Genomic DNA, 19,643 nt, shown 5'->3' on the forward strand with positions numbered 1-19,643 from the left:
ACTTATCGTACCCGTCCTGCTATATGGGGCATACAACAGCAGATGAAGCGGCTTTGGGAGTGTTCGAGAGAAAAGTTCTTCGAAAGATTTATGGACCTCTACGCGTTGGCGATGGCGAGTACCGAAGGAGATTTAATGATGAGCTGTACGCAGACATCAACATAGTCCAGCGAATTAAAACGCAGTGGCTGCGCTGGCTAGGCCATGTTATGCGAATGAAAGATGAGGCTCCGGCCAAAAAAGTGTTTCTATCGGAACCGCCTATGGAAGCAGAGGTAGAGGGCGGCCCCCACTCCGTTGGAAGGACCATGTGGAAAACGATTTAAACTCCCTTAGTGTGACCAATTGCCGCCGGTTGGCGGAGCGAAGGAGCGACTGGCGCGCCTTGTTGGACGGCCATAACCGTTTAGACGGTTAAGCGCCAATTAAGTAAGTAAGTATAACGTTGTCAAACTGTTGCAGCATCGTTCAAACAGATCCAATAACCATAAAGTAAACTGCTTGATGGATACTATTTAAGAATCCTACATCCGTGCCAACTCATTCTCGACAGTCAAGCAGCAAACAATGATGAATAGGAAAACTGGACGGGAGTTAGCAATTTGAGGTGTTTAAGCATTCTTGGACATCATCAATAAAAACCGAAATAGGGTCTTGATTAATCTTAATGTTAATTTATTGGGATCATTTTATATTTCGATTATTTCCTGTTAATTTTTTAATTTTCAATATTGAAATGTATTTTACATAAATTTTCTTAGAATATAAAGATTGGTTTTCTGATATTTATTTAAAATATATAGCCCATCGTAGATTCTTCGTACTGTCTTTTTCTTTTATTTCCTTCCTCCCTTCTTCACCTTGGCTCGCTGGTTCTTTCGCATACTTCGTTTCCTATTCTCCGCTTTACGTATAGCATTTTGAGTATTTCGCTTTTTAATAAACTCTAAACGCAAGCGCGCTTTAACAATTTGCTCTGGATGGCGTAACTCATTCTCACCACCACCAGCACGTTGCTTAACTACCATTTTGGCATTGTGACGAGCATGCTGTCCTACTGGATAGCGTTGTTTATGAGAAAGTGGTTTCATACCATCATCATCAGTTTCAGCTTCACGTTGTATTTGTTCTTCAATTTTAGACTTTTCTTTCCAATCATTATAACGACCCGTTTTAAAAGAAGCCGGTATCCATGCTCCAGATTCTGTACGTATTTTACCAGAGCGTGGATCTTGCACAGACACCATTTTCTTCTTAATACGATCCCATTTCTTCATACCAGGTTTGTGGCGGAAGTCTGTGGTGTTGTCACGATCGATCACTGAAAATTCAGCATTCATAGCTTGTCGCTCAAATGAGTCCATGGCAAGGCCATCTTCGGTGTTTTTATCCACAGATTGATAAGGAATATAGTTTTCTGTATCTTTTACGTAATTTTTCTTTTTCTTCTTTTTATCCTTGTATAAATCTTCAAGATTTTTACGTTTTTTGGGGGCGACAATTTTATCGAATGCTGAATTTAATTCATTCACATCCGCTTCGTCAGGCTTCAAGGGGACAAATAAGCTGAAATTAAAAAGTGCTTTGGAGATATACAAAAAATCACATACTCACATTTTCATTTCCTTCCGCTACTAATTGCTTGTTGGCTTCCTCTTTTTCGATTTCATTCATTTTATTCCTGTATTTGGCTATAACATCCGCATGCTTTGAACGTTTCTCTTTCATGACAGCATACGTTAAAGATTTTTGATGCCGATTTAGCTCAAAAATGGTCTAAAAATTGAAAATTTCAAAATTATTAAAAAGAACCGTGACTGAGTGGAAATCGCCCTATATCGGAAAATAGTTCAATGAAGCCCCACGTAACATAAACACATATTTGTTGAGGAACTTTGAAAATAATAAGCTTTTTTCAAGTTGTGAACTCCTGCTGTTTACTGAATAATTCCAGAATTCCAACTATTTGTTAAAGCAAAGAATTTTTTAAAGCTGTAGCGTTTATCGCAAGTTTTAAATCTAAACTTTGATTTTACGCTCTTGGACCAACTGTACTGCTTAAGTTATATTGTAGGCTATGTTAACTTACTGTAGATGGTTTGAAGTTGCGCATTTTTATCAAAAAATCATGTTTTTCTTCTTGTATTTCCCGTTGCTTTTGAGCCTCCTCCTCTTTTGCTTTCTTACTGTTGTTATTCGTCGAGTTAGTTGGCACGTGAACAAGGGACGATGCTTTTAGAAAGTCATCTAAAGGTTTACAGCTGTAAAACTTAATTTTTTTTATGCGCGCATTCGATTCTGTCGAAGCAACAGGACGTGATGATAAATATTTCTTATATGCATTTTCACTTTTACGTAAGACACCAGCCTGTTAAAGTAATAGTTGCAATTAGAATTAATAAATCAACAATCAACTTATAATTTAATTACAATATCATGACTCTTTTTTATTTCTGTCATCGACAAATGTTCCTCTTCTAACATGTCCTGTGGCGCTACACCGACCGTTTTGTTATCATTTATATTGAATTGACGACTTAAAAATAAATGCAAATCAAGTACGTGAGCAGCATCATCGGTAGAGAATATTGAAAACGCAGTGCCAGTACGACCAGCGCGTGCGCAACGTCCAACTCGATGTACGAATAGCTTGGGCTTTCCAGGGAAATGTAAATTTACTACATAATCTAAACTAGGTACATCAATACCACGCGCTGCAACATCGGTAACAGTGAGTACAGAAACTTTTTTATTCACAAATTTTGCGGTATTAATTTTACGCGCCGCAGGATCCAAACTCGAATACACCGCCGTATTGGATATGCCACATTTCGTAAGAATCTGTAATCAGAGAAAAATTAGGACAATTATTATTGTGTTCATTGGTAAAAAGCAAGTATGTATTACTAACAAAGCATATCAACTCAACGTGATGCTGTGTGCCGGCAAACACCACAGTTTGAGCATCCTCTGGTATAACGTATTTGAGTAGCACCACTAGGGCTGTATAACGTTCATCAGGACGGCAATACAAAAATTTAAGCGTCAATCCTTCCGGTATTTTTGATTCAACATCTGTGTGTATGTTGCAAAAAGAAATTATGTAATAAATTCAAAAAATATCAACAAAAATCTGGCCAACCACCTACCTAAACGCAGCAAAACTGGATCGCTCAAACCCGCTCTTGCAAAGTTTACCAAGAGCTTTGGAAGTGTCGCCGAAAATAGTACTGTTTGCCTTGTTGACGGTAGACGATGTAATGTTTCATTTAGTTGCTCACCAAAACCCATTTCAAACAAACGGTCTGCTTCATCGAATACCACATATTCTTTGTAATAGAAATTGTAAAAGTAGATAATTAAGCTAAATAGATTCAAAGATATTTCCAAAATTCAATTAAGAGTTAGCAACCCACCGACTGAATTCAACTTCAAATCCATTTCGACACACAAATGCAAAAAGCGACCTGGTGTAGCTACAATAATATCAGGACAAGTGTGTATAGCAGAAAATTGTGAGTCCATTGAATCACCTCCTAACACTAAAATCGTTTTTAAATCCATAAAACGCCCCAATTCTTTTATAAATTTGTATGTTTGTACAGCCAGCTCGCGAGTGGGTGAAAGAATTAATGCACGAGCACCTTTCGTTGGTTCACGTGTTTGCAATTTCTCAAACATAGGTATAAGAAAGCAGGCAGTTTTACCAGATCCAGTTTTGGCCATAGCTACAACATCGCGCCCTTCAAGTATCAGTGGTATAGTCTAAATTTATAAAAGTAAATTAAAGTTATTGAATTTCTGCGTATCATGCATTTATGCATTACCTTCCGTTGTATGGGTGTGGGTATTTTATAACCACGCTTTGTTATGCCCTTAATTATGTTAAAGGACAGACCCATCGATTGGAAACCTCCACCTTTCTTTGATTTCTTTTGTTTAGAGTGTTCAATATCGTCGCCTCTTCCATCATCAAACGAAGGAAACCCGGGCAGGTCGATATCATTGTTCTTTTTACCCTATAAAATGAAAGGCATCTACTTAAAATAGGTCTGATTTTGGTATTTTCATAAAAGCTTACCATAGATCCTAGATTAACAATTAATATGGCTATCAACGGCTATGACCAAATTCCAAAACACGTGTGGCTAAACTTTTTTGTTTTTAAATCTGACGAATGGCAGGAAAAACACCAAAAGCAATCAGCTGGCTATATCAGTCGATACTGCAGTTTCCAATCACATTATAAGGTGTATTTTTTTTCAAGCGAGCTTGAAGAAAACGCTTCAACTAGCTTAAAGCTGGAGACATTGGTGCTTTATCGGTAACCGTATCGGTAACCTTATAACAGCTGATTCGACCAACCTTATGAGAATCAATGCAATCGATTATTGGTGCCGCTAAGGTCGTAACCGTATCGTAGCCAACCAATTGGCTTTTGGTTACAGTCGTAACGATAAACAGCTGATTACGTTAGGGATACGACTACAGCGATACGACATACGGCACCAATGACTCCCGCTTAAACAGTTTCATTATGCCAAAACCATACAGATGGTGGAGGTTTATCAGCTAATTGTTACTTTTTTTTCGCTGCTATGACATTTCTACTTCTAGCGCAGTATGTTTTTGGCACTCAACCAGAGAATTACAAAAACAAAATACATGAAATGCGTGTGCTTGTTTGTATGTATGTCACCCTGCCGCCACGCTGTTATTTTGTTATTTTTGTTTATCTGCACATTCGTATGTTCATTTCATTCGCTCGTTCACAATAGTGCCCTATTTTTGAATATGCAACACCATACAACACTATCAATCAGGTCGACAATTACCTAAGCGGTTTCAACTGAAAGCGCTTAGCCAACTCAACTCGATTACTTTTTTTTGTTGCTTTCCATGCAATTCGGTAAGCTAGCTAGTGTTTTAATCGTACTAGTTAGCAACGAAATACAGCTATAGACATGTAGAAATGCCATCGAGTCGGTGTTGGGATACCGTAATGTTTAATAAATGCAAAGTTATTGTGTGGAATTACGTCTTACGGATTCGTAATAGAAAATGGCAAAAGCTCTGAAATGATGGATCGGGTTAAAAACATGTGCCAATTAGCGACAAAAAGTACTCGTTAGGTCACCCAGCGGGTTAGGGGGTTAGAATATACCCGCGGTAAGTATGCCTGTCGTAAGAGGCGACTAAAACACAGTAAAAGTCTACTTGAGGGGTCGACTGCTAATACGCTACCAAATATATCGAGAGAGGTGTCAAAAGACGCGTATTAATCTCGACAAAAAAGCCCAAAGGCGGATCCCACCTCCGGTTTCGGAGGGACCGCTGGTCATTTTTTGGTTTTTCGTTAATATCTTTTGAACGTGTTAAAATTTTTATTTTCCGCCTGCAGATTAGTAATACTGATGTTACGACGCCTCGTTTGACACCTCTCTCTATATTTTTTGAAGCGTATTAGCAGTCGACACCTCAACTAGACTATTACTTAAAATACCAAATAGATTCAAGGGGTTGTGTGGCGCAACCCTTTCAGGTTCCCAGCGCAATATATAGCTTCTCCAAAACCCAATTGTGAACCTCAACTATCCGTGGCGAATCCTGTTTCATTAACAGCCTAGGCTATGGCGACAGTGCATAGTTATCGTTAATTGAAAATGGTTCTCAGTCTCTGATCACCAATCGTAATACGGACTCTGGTTTTCATTAGGTCAATCCGACTGAAATCGAAAACTTCTTGGTAATTATATACGACATAATGACACTGCTAATACACGTCCAAAAATATCGAGAGAGGCGTCAAACGACGCGTCTTGACATCAGTATTAATAATCCGAAGGCGAAAAATAATAATTTTAACTCGTTCAAAGGATATTAACGCAAACCCAAAAATAACCCGCGGGTCCCTCCGAAACCGGGGGTGGGATCCATAGTATTTTTGCCTTTGACCGCGCTTATAAAAAATTACCCTAGGTGGGTCCAACACAGGTTTGGGGACCAAAACTATATCCGCGCAAAACACTTATGTTCACAATTTGTTTTGGGGGTAAAACAACATTACAACAACCGGATGAAAATCACCAACTTCAACTGCAAATATCTCCGGACATAGATATAATTTTCATTTTTCCGCCTTCGGATTGTTGTTGTCGAGATTAATACTCGTCTTTTGACACCTCTCTCGATATTTTTGGACGGGTATTAGCAGTGTCATGCTGTTGTATAGAATTACCAACTTCTTTAAAGGGAAGAAATGTTTATTTAGTGTTGAAGTCGATAAGACAGTATCTACCAAAAAATAAGCGAGTGTTCTTAAGTACCTGCTAGTTTAACTTCGACCACGTATACGTCCAATATTATTGAAGGAATTTTCTAACGAAAAGTTTGTGGAATTGGTTAAATAATTTCACTTCTTGACAGCTGAGATATTCTACCTTCCGTCAATACCTTTCAGGGTTGTTCTTCCTTAATTTCAACTATATGGCACCCTTTAAATGTCAGCTGTGCTCAAATTACTCGCTAGGTGGCTCTAGTGTGGTAATGTCATAAAAAAAATATTTTAATACAATCAGCTGAGCGATTAGATGTTTTTAAAATAATTCTTCGCTTTTACCTTTCTGTTTGTGCATAAATTAATCAAATTCAATAAAAATAAGTTCAAATCACGCAATCGCTTCAATCGGTGATAACATAGGAAGAGCTCCGTAAATTAGAATTTGTAAGTTTTAAGCAATACCAAATCGATTTGTTCGAATAGTGTACTTTGTGGCAAAAGTGAAAATACAAAAGCAAAACCAAAAGGCTAAAAAAAACAAAAATAACGTGACGCAAACAAACACATTTTACTTTCTATTATTTATCCAAAAATAGATATGTATCTTTAGTTAATATATTAGCTACGTATATCTGAGGTTTTAAAGGCACATACCTAGCCGCACCGCCAAATAAGCCTGCGGCACGCAAGCAGGTAGGAGGCAAAAAACTCAACCCCTAAATTTGCATTCTCACAAAGCTGTGGAATACAACGCAGCAACAACAACATCAGCTGAATCATGCAAACATCAACTTTTGCGGAAAATGCAATTTCGTTTAATATTTAGCGCGATATATTACATGTGGATGTGTATGTAGGTATGATGCCCCCCGGTAGTAGCTGGCAATATCGATTAGCAAAATAATTAAAATTAATTTGCGTGCACATGCAAATTTCTTTTACAAATAAAAAAAGTGCAAATGTTTTTAAGAAATTTCGGTGTACAGCAGTGCAAACATACAAAATAAATAAGAGTAGTGCTGAGTGTAACAACATATATTTACAATGGATAGCTCAATGGTTCTGGGTGTATTCCGTAATTTAACATCAGGTACTGAAGACTCCAATGGCACTGACACCGATAATGATATGGATATGGATGATATAGACAACATGTTCAGAGCAACAACTATGGCAGCTAACGTATCTACGACAACAACCGAACCAGACAACTCAAATCCAATGTCAAATTTTTATCCAGCTTTGGTGCAATGCTTCGGTATAATCATTTGCGGGTAAGAATATATTTTGTAATAAAATGTTATCTAGAAAGAGATGTTCTTGTTGTTTTTGTAGCGAAGGCTTTGGGAAGTGTTATCGAGCCCGACCTTCTCGGGAACGATTTGGTATAATATTTTGTATAATATTCAACGGGGAGAACCAAAAGAGTCTTATTTTCCGGAAAATTTAGGATATATATTAGGCAAAGAACTATCAACATCGATAAAGCAAGGTTGGGGAGTGTTATCGAAGTTGATGGCCCTTTCCGGGATTTAGATCACAAACGTTCCGGTAACAGGTACTGTTTAAGTAGTAGAGAGGATTGCCCACTGCTAGGTGTGGTTGAAAAATTGGTTGCGGCAGCTGGAAGTTATAAATATTTGTATTGCGCTTATACCCCATGAATCCCCACCTACCTTGTTCAAACAACATGGTTCCTGTTAATACCGCCAGCGCTTTGGCTAAGCAGGTTTGAATGCCATTGTTTACCTGTTTCATCAAAATGCTGTTGTAACAATAATTGCACGGCTTCCACTCGTTCCTTGGGTTCAATCAAGTACTACGTAAGCAAAAATAAAGTAAAACCAGTAAAAACTTCAGAATACATAATATCTCGCCCATTCTGATCAAGACGATATGAATTAGAATGAGCGCTTGACGCAAATACATACTCGCAGTGCATACTTTTCTACTGATAACCAAATTTCAGTCTACGCGACAGTCACTTAACCAACAGTCTCTAAGTGAAAGGGAAATTGTTTAGCGCTATTAACTCATGATAAGATTAGGTAAATACTGAGTGCTGAGAATTGATATATGAATTTTGATTTATAACTTTAAATCTAGTTTAAGGGTGGTCATGAAAACGCCATTATATTGGAATGCCACCCCGCTCTCTTGCTGTTGTTAGCTATAAAGACACTCCCCGAAGACTTTGAGGAGTGTTATGGATGTTGATGGTCCTTTTCCCGCCATAGATCCTGTACGTTCCGGTAAAAAAGACCATTAAGTTGTACCCGACCCTCTCCGGAAGGATTAAATATGACCACATTGAACATAGGCTGTCCGGCCCACTCCCAAATTCGATGATGAACTTGGGGAGCTTCGTCTGCTAAATATGTGTATAATACATTCATATTTGTAACAGGATGTTGTTGTAGCGATAAGGACACTCCCCCAATGCCTTGGGGAGTGTTATCGATGCTGATGGTTCTTATGCAGATCCCGTAAGTTCCGGTAATTAGCACTATTAATGTACTAGCCCGACCATCTCGGGAACGATTGGGTATGACCACATATCCGCATTCAAAGATGGATCTCAAGTTGATACACGGACTTCTCGAAGGCCTTCGACAAAGTCTCTCACCAGATTCTCTTATATAAACCAGAGTGTTTTAGCTTTCACTCTGTGTGTTTTACGCTGGTTGAAATCCTACCTGACGAATAGACTCTTGTGTGTTAAAATCGAAAATCTTAAGTCCCACTCATTTGTCTCAACATCTGGAGTTGTTGTTGTTGTAGCAGTGCTTCGCCCCACCTAACAGACGCGACCGATCACAAACTGTCATCAACATTCTCTAACGGGAGTCCAAGGAAACTTGCTGTTTCAACAGGGTTGGACCATAGGGAAAGTGGTGTTGGAGGCGTTGGTTCCACATTACAATTAAAGAGATGGTTGGTGTCATGTGGGGACACATTGCAAGCGGGGCATACATTTTGTATGTCGGGGTTGATTCTGGATAGGTAAGAGTTTAACCTGTTACAGTATCCAGAACGAAGTTGAGCCAGAGTGACACGCGTTTCCCTGGGGAGTATGCGTTCCTCTTCCGCAAGTTTGGAAGAGTACTGGATTCACCGGGCAATTCCCGTCATAAAGGTCCGACGCCTGTTTGTGGAGTTCACCAAGGACCTGCTTGTGTTTTTTCGTTTCATACGGCTGGGTTCTCAGGTGCCGCATTTCCTCAAAATGCTTACGGAGATGACTCCTTAAGCCCCTAGGCGGTGCTGGCTCGTCAATCAGATGTCTGTTGGTATGCCCAGGTTTCTGGGTATTCAACAGGAACTGTTTGGTCAGCATCTCGTTTCTTTCCCTGATGGGGAGTATTCTCGCCTCATTATGCAGATGGTGTTCTTGGGACATAAGAAGACAGCCCGTGGCAATTCTGAGAGCAGTATTTTGGCAGGCCTGTAGCTTCTTCCAGTGGGTAATTTTTAGGCTTGGCGACCATATGGGTGACGCGTAGCACGTAATCGGCTGGCTAATTGCTTTGTATGTAGTCATGAGCGTTTCTTTATCTTTTCCCCAGGTACTGCCAGCAAGGGATTTGAGGATTTTGTTACGGCTCTGAATTATCGGAACAATTGCGGCTGCGTGCTCACCAAAATGTAGATCCTGATCAAACGTCACACCCAAGATTTTGGGGTGTAGTACAGCCGGTAGCGTAGAGCCATCGACGTGTATGTTCAAAATGGTCGACATTTGGGACGTCCATGTTGTAAATAAGGTCGCGGAAGATTTAGTCGGTGATAATGCCAGGTTTCGCGAGGCGAAAAAACTGGAGAGATCAGGGAGGTAGCCGTTTATTTTATTGCATAGCTCATCGATCTGTGGGCCTGGGCCTGTGGCCATTACTGTGCAGTCATCGGCGTAGGAAACGATTGTGACTCCTTCCGGTGGTGAAGGTAGCTTAGATATGTAGAAATTAAACAAAAGTGGGGATAGGACACCACCCTGTGGCACCCCTTGTTTAATTCTCCTTGGCTTTGATGTTTCGTTTCTAAATTGCACCGATGCCTGCCGACCACCCAGATAATTTGCGGTCCACCTTTTAAGACATGGGGGAAGGGTAGACCCTTCCAGGTCTTGCAGTAACGAACCATGGTTGACCGTATCAAAAGCTTTTGATAGGTCTAGCGCTACGAGTACTGTTCTATGGTGGGGGTTTTGATTTAAACCGCAATTTATCTGGGTGCTAATGGCATTTAGCGCGGCGGTAGTGCTATGGAGTTTTCTGAAGCCATGCTGATGGGAGGCTAGCTGCAAATTTGCTTGGAAATAAGGGAGCAAAATGGCTTCGAGCGTCTTTGCTACTGGCGATAGGAGAGATATCGGACGATACGACTCTCCTATGTTAGCTAGTTTACCAGGCTTTAGTAACGGGACCACCTTGGCCATTTTCCATTTCTCGGGTATGACAAAGGTGGAAAGAGACAGGTTGAAGACCTGCGCTAAATATTTGAAACCCTCTTTCCCTAGGCTTTTAAGCATCGGAATGGCTATGCCGTCTGGGCCCACTGCTTTGGATGGTTTAGCGCGGCCAATGGCGTCCTCAACCTCTTTAGCGGTGATGGTGAGTGGTGACGCGCTGAATTTGTGTTTATGTGCGTGTCTATTGGCCCTCCGTCTATCTTTGTCGACCGTAGAATGCATTATATATTGTCGGCAAAAAGCGCGCGCGCATTTTTTCGCATCCGACAGCACTTTGTCGCCAAAGGCGATGGAAACTTTGTCTTTGTGCTTAGTCGGAGTCGATAGGGACTTTACGGTGGCCCAAAGTTTACCCACACCGGTAGAGAGGTTACAACCTCTTAGGTGCTCCTCCCATTTCGCCCGCTTGTGTTCATCCACAAGCAATCTGATGCGTTGGTTTATATCCCTTATTTGGGGGTCGCCTGGATCAAGCTGCCTTATAAGGTCACGTTCTCTCGCTAAGTTTGCGGCCTCCGCCGGGAAGTGGGGCCGGATTTCGGGAATTCTCCCAGCGGGGATGAAAGGTGCCGAGGCGGATTCAATGACCTTGAGGAAGGCACGCTCCCCTTGGCGGGCATCAGTCGGGATAGGGAGGGCAGCAAAGAGGTTGTCTGTAAAAGATTTATATTCTTCCCACTTTCCTTTTTTAAAGTTTATGAAAGTGCGTTTTTCGGTGACGATGAAGTCGGCGGTACGCTCGAGCGAAATAAGTATAGGCAGGTGGTCGGATGCCAATGATACCATCGGCTGCCAGTTGACGCAGTTTACGAGTTCTGCGCTCACGATTGAGATATCTGGCGAACTGTGACAGCTTCCTACCATACGTGTGGGGGCGTCTCCGTTTATTGTGCAGAACGTCGTTTCTTCTATTTGATCCGCCAACATTTCACCCCTACTGTCCGCCCGCAAATTTGAATGCCATAGATCATGATGGGCATTGAAATCGCATAAGATAATGCGATTGTTGCCAGTGAGTAAGGCTCTGATATTAGGGCGGTATGCACTGGGGCCACAGGTGGCAGGGGGATGTAGATGTTGATGATTTCTAGGTTTGCATCGCCTGACCGGACAGATAGGCCTTGACGTTCTAAGACATTGTCCCTGCGGTCGATGCCAGGATCAAATATGTGATATTGCACAGAGTGGTGTATTATAAACGCGGGCCGCCTCCATTTCCGCTCTCGCGATCTTTTCTGTGGACATTATACCCAGAGCAGGTCTGCAATGCTGTGAGTTTAGTCTCTTGAATCGCAGCAATGCGGATGTTGTGCCGCTTCATGATTTTGACTATCTCCGTAATCTCCCAGTTAGTCCATTACAGTTTAACTGCAGAATTCTGAAGTGCATGGGGGGAAACGTCGCCACTCTGGGGGTAAGTGACGGGTGACTACGCCTGTGTTGAGGAAGGCCAGGACGCAATTGCTGTTGTGGCCCTGGGACTGGGCGTCCTTGGGCAAGCATTGGGGTACCCGGATGATTTGGGTTTGCGACCTGGCAACATGGCGCGATGAAACCCGTCGGGGGGTTGCCGTCGCGGAGACCAGAACATCTAGGAAAGTGGCACCACCCAAGGCAGGAGCTGCATTGGGCGGATGTCGCAAACATATATATGCTGGCAAACGGTGCAAACGGAGGTAGGGACTAAGAGTCTGTTTCCCTGACCTACACGATTGCTGCCGGAAAAGAGGGGGGGGGGGGGAGAAGACGGGGGCAGGGGCTGTTGCTCAGCGTTGCTTCCGACTCTACTGCGAAGATTGTAGTTATGAGTGGTAGCAGCTGTTTGAGTTGTTGGCGCCGTGGGGCGCGAGCAGCAGCGGGTACTTGTGGCTTGCTGAGCAGTGGGGCTGCTGGAAGGTAGTGGGGGGGGGGGCGCTTAGACGTAGACTACGGGACGCCCTTGGGCGTGAACAGCAAGGAGCCACAAAAGATTTATAAAAGTTACGTGGACGTCGGGTTTTGGGATCAAGCCCAGTACAACCTGTCCGATGCAACCATCCCTTACACGAGACACACTGAACAGAGTATGACCTTCCTAAAAAGATTCTTTTCCGGCAGATGCAGCAAAACCATTTCTCGGGACCCAAGAGACGGACCCGGATTGGATTAGATGCCTTTCCGGAGTAAGAGAATATGGAGCAGTCCTGCTGCAAGGAGCTGCTGGGAGGATGACAATTTGTGGGAGGGATGCAACAAATTAAATGGGGTCACACTGAAATTACAGTCCTTGGTCGGGAAAAATCCCGAGTCGCTCCGGTACATAGAACCGACTGCCTTGGGAAGCGTCAACATCTGGAGTGCTTCAGGGCAGTATTCTTGGTCCACTTCTGTTTGTGCTTTTCATAAATGATATTGGTTCCTGCTTCAAAAACTCTTGTTTTCTGCTATTTGCCGATGATCTTAAATTTTTCCGTAGAATCCATGGTCCGTCAGATTCCTGCCTTCTGCAAAGTGACCTTAATAATGTGGATGATTAGTGTCGCACCAATAAATTTCTCTTAAATGTTAAAAAATGCTTTAATATGTCTTTCTCAAAATCCAACAGTTCCTATTCTTGTTTTTGTTGTTGTTGTTGTAGCGGTAAGGTTGCTCCCCGAAGGCTTTAGGGAGTGTTATCGATGTGATGGTCCTTTGCCGGATACAGATCCGGTACGTTCCGGTAACACATCACCATTAAGGTGCTAGCCCGAGCATCTCGGTAACGATTGATATGGCCACATTAAGCCTTCAGGCCCTACCACCCTCCCCACCCCCAAGTTCTATGTGGAGCTTGGGGTCGCCAGAGCTTCTTCTGTTAGTGAAACAGGATTCGCCGAGGATAGTTCCTATTCTTCGTTGTACTCTATTTCATGCATCCAGTTGGCGTCAGTTAACGAACATGTTGATCTAGGAGTTGTTTTTGACTCAAATTTCACATTCACCAATCACATATGTTATGTGCTCCCAATGGCCTACAGGCACCTTGCTTTTCTTCGCAGATATGCAAGGGACTTTAAATATCTGTATACTAAGAAAGCCCTATATATATCGTTAGTGCGCTCCAAACTAGAATATGCTTCCAATATCTGGAACCCCATCTATAGCAATCATTCGGCCAGAATTCAAAGAAAGTTTGTCCGTTTTGCTTTGAACTCCATACATTTTGATAACCCGCTGCCTTCTTATTCTTCTCGTTGTCAACTGATCAATCTGCAATCACTTGAAGCGAGGAGAACGGTGCACTTGGTTATGTTTGTGTTCGACTTAATTGTGGGCTCTTTGGACTGTGCGCCTCTTCTAGCAAAAATATCGTTTAATGTGCCGCAAAAAAAAAACTGCGTGCATTCCTGCCTTTTTATTTGAGTTCTTGTAGAGCAAATTACTTTAATTTTAGCTCGATTTTCCGCGCCCTTACAGAATTAAATAAAATCTCTACTAGATTAAATATTGATTTTTCTGCGTCCAGAGATACATTTAAGACTTCCATTGACTTACTCTTTACATAATGTTGTACCTATTGTATATGTTTAATTTTTATATTTTTATTTTTAATATGTATGTTATTGTAGCTAGTCTGTAAGATTTTTGATTATAGTCTGAATTAATAAACTAAACTTCCGCCTTCCCACCCCCTGGATCCATGATTGTTGCCTCGGATGTTAAAGAAACGGGATTCGCCACGTGTAGTTAAGGTTGATAATTGGGTTAGAGAAGCTATATATTGCGCTGGCAACCCCTTGGAAGTATTGCGCTACACCACCCTTTGAATCAATTTGGTGTTTTAGTCGCCTCTTACAACAGGCATACATGCCGTGGGTATATTTTATCGATTGTGGCTGGGCTTATCGAACTTATCGAACAGTTCCAAGCAAATTGACGCTACTTATTACCTTCAATGCCTTCTAGAAATCCAGAGTTAAAATAAATCGCTTTTAATGGATACACTATGTACTGACTGGCGATCGATCAGGTGGTTGGGTATACTTTGATGGCAATGTGAATAAGCTATATATTTCTCATAAGGAGTATGCAAGGGTATTCCTATTACGTCAAAGGTGGTAGAAACTACAGGTCTGTCAAAAAACTGCTCTCAGAAATTCGATGAGTCTTCTTATGTATTCAGAACACCATTTACAAATGAAATGCTGAACAAGCTGTTATTGCTGAATACCCAGAAACCTGGGCGTTTCAACAGGCGTCTAACTGTCTAATGCACCGCCTCCCAGGGACTTTTGAAGACACCCCCGTAAGCATTATGAGCATGGTGCCTTTGAACTCAGTCGTATGAAGAAAAAGAGCACAAAAAGGTCATCAGAGAAATCCACCAAGACACATCGTACCTCTATTCCCAGGGAGACGCGCGTTACTCTAGCTCAACTTCGATCTGGATACTGTAACAAGTTAAACTCTTACCTATCCAAAATCAACCACGACATACATACATAATTTATGCCCAGCTTGTAACGTGTCCCAAAATGACACCAATATGTAACCAACGCTTCTATAACATTTATACATTGGGTTCAACCTTGTTGAAACTGCAAGTTTCCTCGAACTCCAGTTAAAGAATATTGATCACGACTTGTGAGCGATCGCATCTATTGGATGTGGCGAATCAATGCTGCAACAACAACAGACCTGGAGAAATTAGAAAATTTATCTTATCAAAAAACGTCTTCAAATAATATTCTAAAAAGTTATGATAAATCATATTTGTATGATTGATTGGAGCTGATTCCAAATAATTATAAAACTTATTGAAAATAATGCATATTTATTTGGCAATAATTAAGTACGTACGTGTACTCACACCCTAATTAATATAGTAAAATAACTCAGATTCGCTTTGTTCTAAACTGTATGAATTATATTCAAGTTTTCCCTTTTTAACTAACTAATTGGTACGTGTGTACATATACCAACTAAAGCGTATTTGTTTAAATGAAATTGATTCGTTGGCGCTTCTCTGATGCTTCTATTTTATAACTGCGTTTTTGTAATTGAGCCTTATATCACGTTGTAAATCGAAAACAAATTAAACACAACATTTTTCACAGGATTGAAACATGTTAAACAACATTACAATGTATCGAGGCTTGTCATCTGGCTGTAAATAATGTGATATTTCTTTATTAACTTCTATGGAAAACATCATGAAAACTTTAATTTGTTTTAAGTATTAGATATTATTTTAATAAGTTGATTAAAATAAAAATAAAAAATTTACGTTTTTAACTAAGTTATATACAGCAGAGGACACGAAAGTAGCAATGGCAATTTTTAATAAATTTCGTCGGTTAAATTCTTTTTTACTTCCTTTATATTAGGTCGGTTGAATGTTTGTCCGCTTTTCATACAAATCTTGCAATCGATTTTTAAGTAATTTCTCATTGAGCTACAAACGTGAAACTTTACACATAGGTTAGAACACCGTGACAAAGCAACAATAGGAGAAAAAAAGTCCGTTAAGTGGCGCACGGATCGAAATAATTCGATAAGAATTTGAAAATTTTCAAACCAGCTTTTAAGTAACTTCTCGATGAGCTAGAGATTTGAAATTTCAAACTTTATTCAGAGGTCGATGACACGATACAAAAAGATTCGCTAGGGGGCGCACGAAACGGAGGGAATTTTGGGATTGATTTTTATGTAAGTTCTCATTAAGCTACAAGCGTAAAACTTAACAGATAGGTTAAGACACCGAAAAAATGTAAGAAAAGGAGAAAATAAAATAAAAAAATTTTAAGCACTTTCTTTATATAAATGGACAAAAATCAACGAAAAATATCTCCTTATATAAAGACATATTCTTGCTAAACTTTGATTCTTAAATTTTGACATAGAAATTGCAAAATTATTTATGAGAAATAAAAATATATAGGTGGAGCGCAATTGATTGACTAATAATATCTCCTTTCCTACCAACTTTCCAATCCAAGTAATGTGCGCTCCACTTTTATATTTTTACTTCTCATAAATATTTTTGCAATTTCTATGTCAAAATTTAATAATCAAAGTTTAGCAAGAATATGTCTTTATATAAGGAGACATTTTTCGCTGATTTTTGTCCATTTATATAAAGGAAGTGCTTCAATTTTTTTTATTTTATTTTTATTTGTAATAATTAGGAAAAAACTTCCATGAATGTTTTAATTGAAACTATGCAAACCCCTCTCCAAAACCTTTTCGAAAAAATTCGAAAATTTGTTAAAGTTGTACGTTAATCTATTGCTCCTTATATTTTTATCAAACTTTAAAAATGCTACGAATAAAATGAAAACAAGGCGAATTCAGTACCAGGTGGTGTGATCCCATCAGCTGATGGTTTCTTTTTGATAACTTCCAAACAACGTCTTGGCCAAGGTGATGGCAGCGCGAATTCAACCAATTTCAAGGCGAATCTATACTAGGTGGTGGCAAAGCGAATTCAATCAATTCGCAGTGCGGAAGAATGTCAAGAAAAATTCAAAAGAAAATTTTCATTGATTTCGATTAACTGACATGTATGGAAAATTATCAAGAAGAAGCAATCAGCTGATGGGATAACACCACCTGTAATGAATTCGCCTTGACCAATTCGCTGTGCAGAAGAATGTCAAGTCAAAAGAAATTTGTCATTGATTTCGATTAATTGACATATCGTTATACAAGGCGTTGTATGGAAAATAATCAAGAAGAAGAAGCAATCAGCTGTTGGGATAACAACACCTGGTGCTGAATTCGCCTTAGCCTTGGTACAGCAAGTAGTCAGATAATCGAAATCAATTCTAATTTCCCTTTGATTTGGCTTTCCTTTGCACGGCGAATCGGGTTGAAATGCCATCACTTTGTATCAAGGCGAATATAGACAAGGTAATGGCAAAGCGAATTCAACGAATTCGCCGAACTGAAGAATGTCAAGTCAAAAAAATCCATTTAGAATTGTGGAATTTTGCGAACAATTTTTAAGTAACTTCTTATTGAGCTAAAAACATGAAGCCTTACACATAGTTCACGTCACCTTGACAATGCAAAAAAAGGAAAAACTAAGAGATATATTTTTTTTGAATACTTTCTTTATATAGATCTGACAACCGTCTCACATGTTACACCTAGAGTCTTAGCCTGGTAAGGGCAATGCACGAGCATAAAACGTGCTCTCTCGTTTCCTCCTTTAACCGGCACTACCTATATCTGCTCTCACTGACCATGAGGCATGTGACGCCAGAAGGCAGTGTCCAGTCAAAATACCCGTCATGAGTCTACAATCAACACTTTCTTTTCATTAAATGTTGACACCGCCGTGATGCTTTATGCCATTATTCGCTGATGGAAGAAGAAAAAAAAGTAATATGAATTAATTTGAAACAATTCTTTACAACAGTTTTTCGATCAGACGCAAAAATTTCTTTTGGTTTAAATTTAGGTGCTTACACAAATGTGAGTTGTTTTTATATTTATTATTTATACAATTGGCGAACAAATTCATCAACTGTCAAAACAAAACAAAAAGTGCAAAGAAAAAATGAATGGTTCAACTATATGGTTGGCTCATCTGTACAATAACAAAATATGTCTGCTAAATTGTCAAAATCTGTGTATTGGTGTTGGTGCGAATGGTATGGAATGGAAACATAAAACTTAACAGTTTTTGTATGTGTAAGAAAATGTTGCCAATGTGTTGGTTTCATTTTGAGTTTGCCATCTCCTTTTGACAATCCCATCGACCATGCAATGAAATAAATAAAATCAGCTGATGAGATGAGCCAAACATATAATTGAGCCATGAACAAATTAAAATGCAGAAGTCAAAATTCAGAAGTCAAATTTCAGAAGTCAAATTTCAGATGTCAAATTTCACAAAGTAATCAGACGGCAAAAAAACACGAAATTTTGCGCAAAATTTAATGTTTTTTACCGTGTGATTACTTTCTGAATTTTGACTTGTGAAATTTTTTTCAGCGGTTTGGTTTTCCCGAAGGTTTGATTCATAGTTGTTTTTCCACTTTGCCAAAAAAATTTGGAGACATCCCAGCCAGCATTTTTTGAAAATTTTGATCAAAAAATATTTAAATATCATACCCCAAGATGATTAGAAACGTTCAAATTTAAAAGCATTTTCTGTTCGAAAATTAACGTATTGTCGGGAGAAAAATGTACCATAAATGTGAGTATTCTTGAATAATCATTTATGATTCCTATTTCGAAACGCTTTTTATTCATATTTGATATCATTGTAAAATTGAGCTTTAATAGTTTTAGAGTAATATTTGACTGCTTTTCACAGTCATTTTCTGATAATATTCGTGAATATATTTCAATCGTTTTCATTAAGATTTTTGAATCATTTTTGAATGCCTTTATAATCATATATGTAATACTCCTATATTGCTATAATAGGCTAGATACATTCCCAAACATCAGAGTGCCGATATATTACTGTTTAAACGTTTTTGTTTTTGTATTTACCAATCGAATGTACCTAAATTTAAATTTTTCCTTGTCACACTTATGCTGCTACAATCACAAAAATTTTATAGGCTGTCTTGTTTTGATTTCGAATTCAAAACACATTGCGAACATTTTCTATTAGCAATATAGGAGTATTACATATATGTTTATAATGCATTTATTCTTCATATCTCATTCAAAATAGGATACTACATAATAATCTTATTTCATCAGGGGAAGAAAGCATGCGAAAGTTGGCTATTCGAACCACAGCTAACTCGCAAACAAACTTGACCGATATACACCTGCGACTACAACATCCAACATCAGAATTATCGTCTGCATCTTAAAATACGGATACGATACGGGATGTTGATGCCGTATCAAGGTACATATGTCAAGATAGTTTCACTTACCTGGGGTTCAAATAGCTCACAACCTATGTAT

The 19,643-nt window shown here is 39.6% G+C and overlaps 2 protein-coding genes across 5 annotated transcripts in view; one reads left to right on the forward strand and one right to left on the reverse strand.

Moving 5' to 3' along the window:
* Window positions 1–654: 654 nt before the first annotated feature.
* LOC137252712 (ATP-dependent RNA helicase DDX54) lies at window positions 655–4,221 on the reverse strand. Its single transcript, XM_067788759.1, has 9 exons — window positions 4,082–4,221; window positions 3,828–4,019; window positions 3,417–3,765; window positions 3,150–3,329; window positions 2,912–3,075; window positions 2,431–2,841; window positions 2,090–2,368; window positions 1,615–1,776; window positions 655–1,547 (listed from the first exon to the last, which is right to left on the reverse strand). The coding sequence occupies exons 1-9, from the start codon at window positions 4,082–4,084 to the stop codon at window positions 837–839; spliced, it is 2,451 nt and encodes an 816-aa protein (XP_067644860.1). The 5' UTR covers window positions 4,085–4,221; the 3' UTR covers window positions 655–836.
* Window positions 4,222–6,569: 2,348 nt separating this feature from the next.
* Window positions 6,570–19,643, forward strand: part of anchor (integral membrane protein GPR155 homolog anchor) — a 116,550-nt gene continuing 103,476 nt past the window's right edge. For 3 of the 4 annotated variants that reach the window (XR_010953653.1, XM_067788768.1, XM_067788769.1), the window contains exon 1: window positions 6,570–7,554. Coding sequence is in view for 2 of the 4 variants with exons in the window: in XM_067788768.1 (XP_067644869.1) it covers window positions 7,325–7,554 (230 nt within the window). In the remaining 2 variants the exon portion in view is untranslated. The remainder of the gene's footprint in view (window positions 7,555–19,643) is intronic. The other variant, XM_067788770.1, reaches the window with a different exon arrangement.

The sequence above is a fragment of the Eurosta solidaginis genome, chromosome 5 (genome assembly GCF_040869045.1).
Source record: "Eurosta solidaginis isolate ZX-2024a chromosome 5, ASM4086904v1, whole genome shotgun sequence".
NCBI lineage: Eukaryota > Metazoa > Arthropoda > Insecta > Diptera > Tephritidae > Eurosta > Eurosta solidaginis.

Bases quoted from the DNA above. Each gene is read 5' to 3' on its own strand.
- LOC137252712 (XM_067788759.1), bottom strand. The intron at 3,076-3,149 runs GTAGGTGGTTGG...ACATACACACAG, and splicing joins TCCAGTTTTGCTGCGTTTAG to ATGTTGAATCAAAAATACCG. The intron at 2,842-2,911 runs GTTAGTAATACA...CTCTGATTACAG, and splicing joins ACGTTGAGTTGATATGCTTT to ATTCTTACGAAATGTGGCAT.